This window comes from Phytophthora parasitica, assembly GCF_000247585.1.
Source record: "Phytophthora parasitica INRA-310 unplaced genomic scaffold supercont2.63, whole genome shotgun sequence".
NCBI lineage: Eukaryota > Oomycota > Peronosporomycetes > Peronosporales > Peronosporaceae > Phytophthora > Phytophthora nicotianae.
The window spans coordinates 209,803-212,812 of NW_008649049.1; the positions used below are offsets into that span (position 1 = coordinate 209,803).

The window sequence follows — 3,010 nt, forward strand, 5'->3', positions numbered from 1 at the left end:
CAGGGTACGTAATGGTATAGACAGTCCTCAGCGTACTATCTACGTGCGGTGAAAAAAAATGGCTATGAAACCAGTATCTGTCAACTACTCACCATGACGTTGTTTTCGCAGCTGAATCAAGCGCGAAACGAGATGAATCGGAAGTCGAAGAAGGTCCTCGGAAGGGAGATGATGACGGAGACGATGATGTGCGTGCAAGTTTTGGCGCATCTTCCCTGTCGGATATGGGCATCATCGATCGAGTTGACGAAGGCATCATTCACGGCAGAAAAGGTGGAGATCGCCCTGAATAAGCTGTTCGGTGACAAGTCCAAGAAAGCGATTGTCGGTCAGAATGAACCGGGTTCGGTGACCTGCATCAATTATGTGAAGAAGGGAACCAAGAAGCGTAAGTCGCATGTCAACCCTGTGTTCAAGGTCAAGGGTGTTTTTACTGCTTCAGCGAAGGGCATCAGAAGGCCTAGTGCGAGTGCATGAAGACGGATCGGGACCCAACTCGCGAAGGTGGATCAATCTTTAGGACCAACATTCAGGCTCAACCGTCGAAAAGGACGCCAAGCACCGTCAAAAAGATTGTCACGGTTCAGTATGTGGTCAAGAAGCAAAAGCCAACCCACGAACCACCAACGGATGTCGAAATGGATGATGAATTCAAGATGTCAGAGACCGATAAAAGTGACTCGGAAATGGACAACGGGGAATGTCTTTTGACTTTCGGACAAGTGGACCCAATGGTACGTAAGAAATATGGTTCATATTTAAGTTGGTTACGTCAACTAACAGTTTCGGACGATCTGTGGATTGTTGATACAGGAGCTGGGTGCGGCATAAGCTCGGACAAAAGCTGGTTCGAAAGCTTACACTAGGTACCAGCCACAGATTTGAGTATGGTAATGGTAGCACGTCAGAGACTACCTTAACTGGTTCAATACAAATGCATGTTGCAACCCCAACTCATAAGTCATTACGCTTGAAAATAAGAAGCATTGCTTTTGACCGTCAATGCGGGAGTAATTTAATTAGCGCACGCTATTTGGCTTAGCAAGGGTATAATCACGTGCAATCTCGGGATGGGGAATTTCTGTACTTTTTCAGTGATAATAGTCAGCTTCTATTTGCAGCAGTACAAAAGAGAGCGGTGTATTATTTGCCTTCATCTAAGCATAGTAAGGTCAATACAGTGAGCAAGATATATTCTACAGAACAGAGAATTGCCTTAATGGAAAAGCGGCACCTCAGATTAGGTCATATACACAAGGCCAGACTAATGGCAATCTTTGCTCATCAATTGGTGAGTGGAATACCTCGGATACCACAATCTGATCTTAAAATCTTCCATTTTTTGCACTATATGTGAGGTTGCGAATTCTACTAGAATGTCGTACCGCAATAAAATTGGGTCACGCGTTAAACAGCCATTGCATACCTTGCACATGGACACTATGGGAAAGATGAAAGTGGATGAAACGTATGGAGGAACTGGATATCACTATACGTTAACGATTGTAGACGATGCTACATCTTATAAGTGGATTTACGTGATGAAATCAACAAAAGAAGTGTACACACATGTTGTAAATTTGGTTTTGCTACTCAGAAAGCAGTTTAATCAATACACAGTGAAAAGAATTAGAAGTGATGGCGGTACTGAACTCGTTAATCAGAAAATGAAAACGTTTTTTCGGTCAAGAGGAATACTATTTGAGAAATCAAATGTAGAAAGTCAGGAAGAGAACGGTAGTGATGAGAGATGTCATCAAACACTGATGAGACAAGTTAGAAGTTCGCTTTTAACAGCAGCCATGCGAGCCCGCTGGTGACCAGAAGCGAATAAATATGCGGCGGAAGTGTCGAATAGTTTGCCGACGTCTAGACTTGGCAACAGCTCACCATATGAGGCACTTCATGGTAAGAAATCTGACGGTAATATTCTTCAGATATGGGGCAGTACATGCTATGTCCATATACCTAGTACAAGGCGAACAGATAAAAAAAACTAGGGTCAAGAGGTCTAGAATGCAAATTTCTTGGTATTTCGGAAGACAATAATGGCTGTCGTCTGCTGGATACAGTCAACAAAATGCCTTTGGTGTCACGTAGTATACGGTTTGACACGACCGATCAGTTAGCAGCGATAAGCAGGCTTTTCCCCAACGAAATCACCAACTCACTACTGCTGAGACAGAAGCTATAATGGTCTGTACAGGTAGTCTGTTCCACAATGTCAATAGCACTATTCGCAGACTTCCACATGTGGGAGATAGTGTAGCTGTGGGAGCTGAGTACGACCAAATACGGCCTGGTGAGTCACCGATCAGTCAGGATGACATACAATTGCGCAGAGCCATGGAAGGGCCACCACAGGTACCTATTTCAGATAGAGTTAGAAAAGACGAAGACTTTGTTGATATACGACCGCGCTCGCAGCGCAAAAGGCAGCGAAGTACGCGGTTAAGCGGGTATGAAGTCACTATTAATTCGGTGCTAGGTGTTAGAGCTAGCATAACCCGCATCCCAATTCGGGATTCACTAAAGAAGGCGATAGCACGGCCATATCAGGAATCTTGGTTGGGTGTACTCGAGACTGAATACCAGGCACTAATGGCCAATAAGATATGGAAAATGGTAGATTTACCAAAAGGAAGGAATGCATTAAGGTGTCATTGGGTATTAGATGTGAAATACCATGCCGATGGATCTGTGGATCGGTTCAAGGCAAGACTAGTTGTAAGAGGGAATCATTAATAGTACGGGATTGATTACGGTGAAATATTCTCATCCTTTGCCCGATATGAGTCTTTGCAATTAGTTCTAGCAATTGCAACAATTGAAAATTACCACATCTACCAAATGGATGTCTCCACAGCGTTCCTGAATGGATATTTATCGGAGGAAATCTATTCCACCAGTGTACTGTGGTGTAGTGATTTCCAAGTAATCGCTGAAGTGGCTACATTCAAGTTGCTCAAGCTCCGAACTCTCGGTCATGCGACAGGTGGTGACCACGGCG

At 44.1% G+C, this 3,010-nt stretch overlaps 1 protein-coding gene across 1 annotated transcript; it reads left to right on the forward strand.

Moving 5' to 3' along the window:
* Nucleotides 1-93: 93 nt before the first annotated feature.
* PPTG_24024 (hypothetical protein) lies at nucleotides 94-831 on the forward strand (the record flags this gene model as incomplete). Its single annotated transcript, XM_008914744.1, has 3 exons — nucleotides 94-417; nucleotides 480-734; nucleotides 814-831. The coding sequence occupies 3 exons, from the start codon at nucleotides 94-96 to the stop codon at nucleotides 829-831; spliced, it is 597 nt and encodes a 198-aa protein (XP_008912992.1).
* Nucleotides 832-3,010: the final 2,179 nt, after the last annotated feature.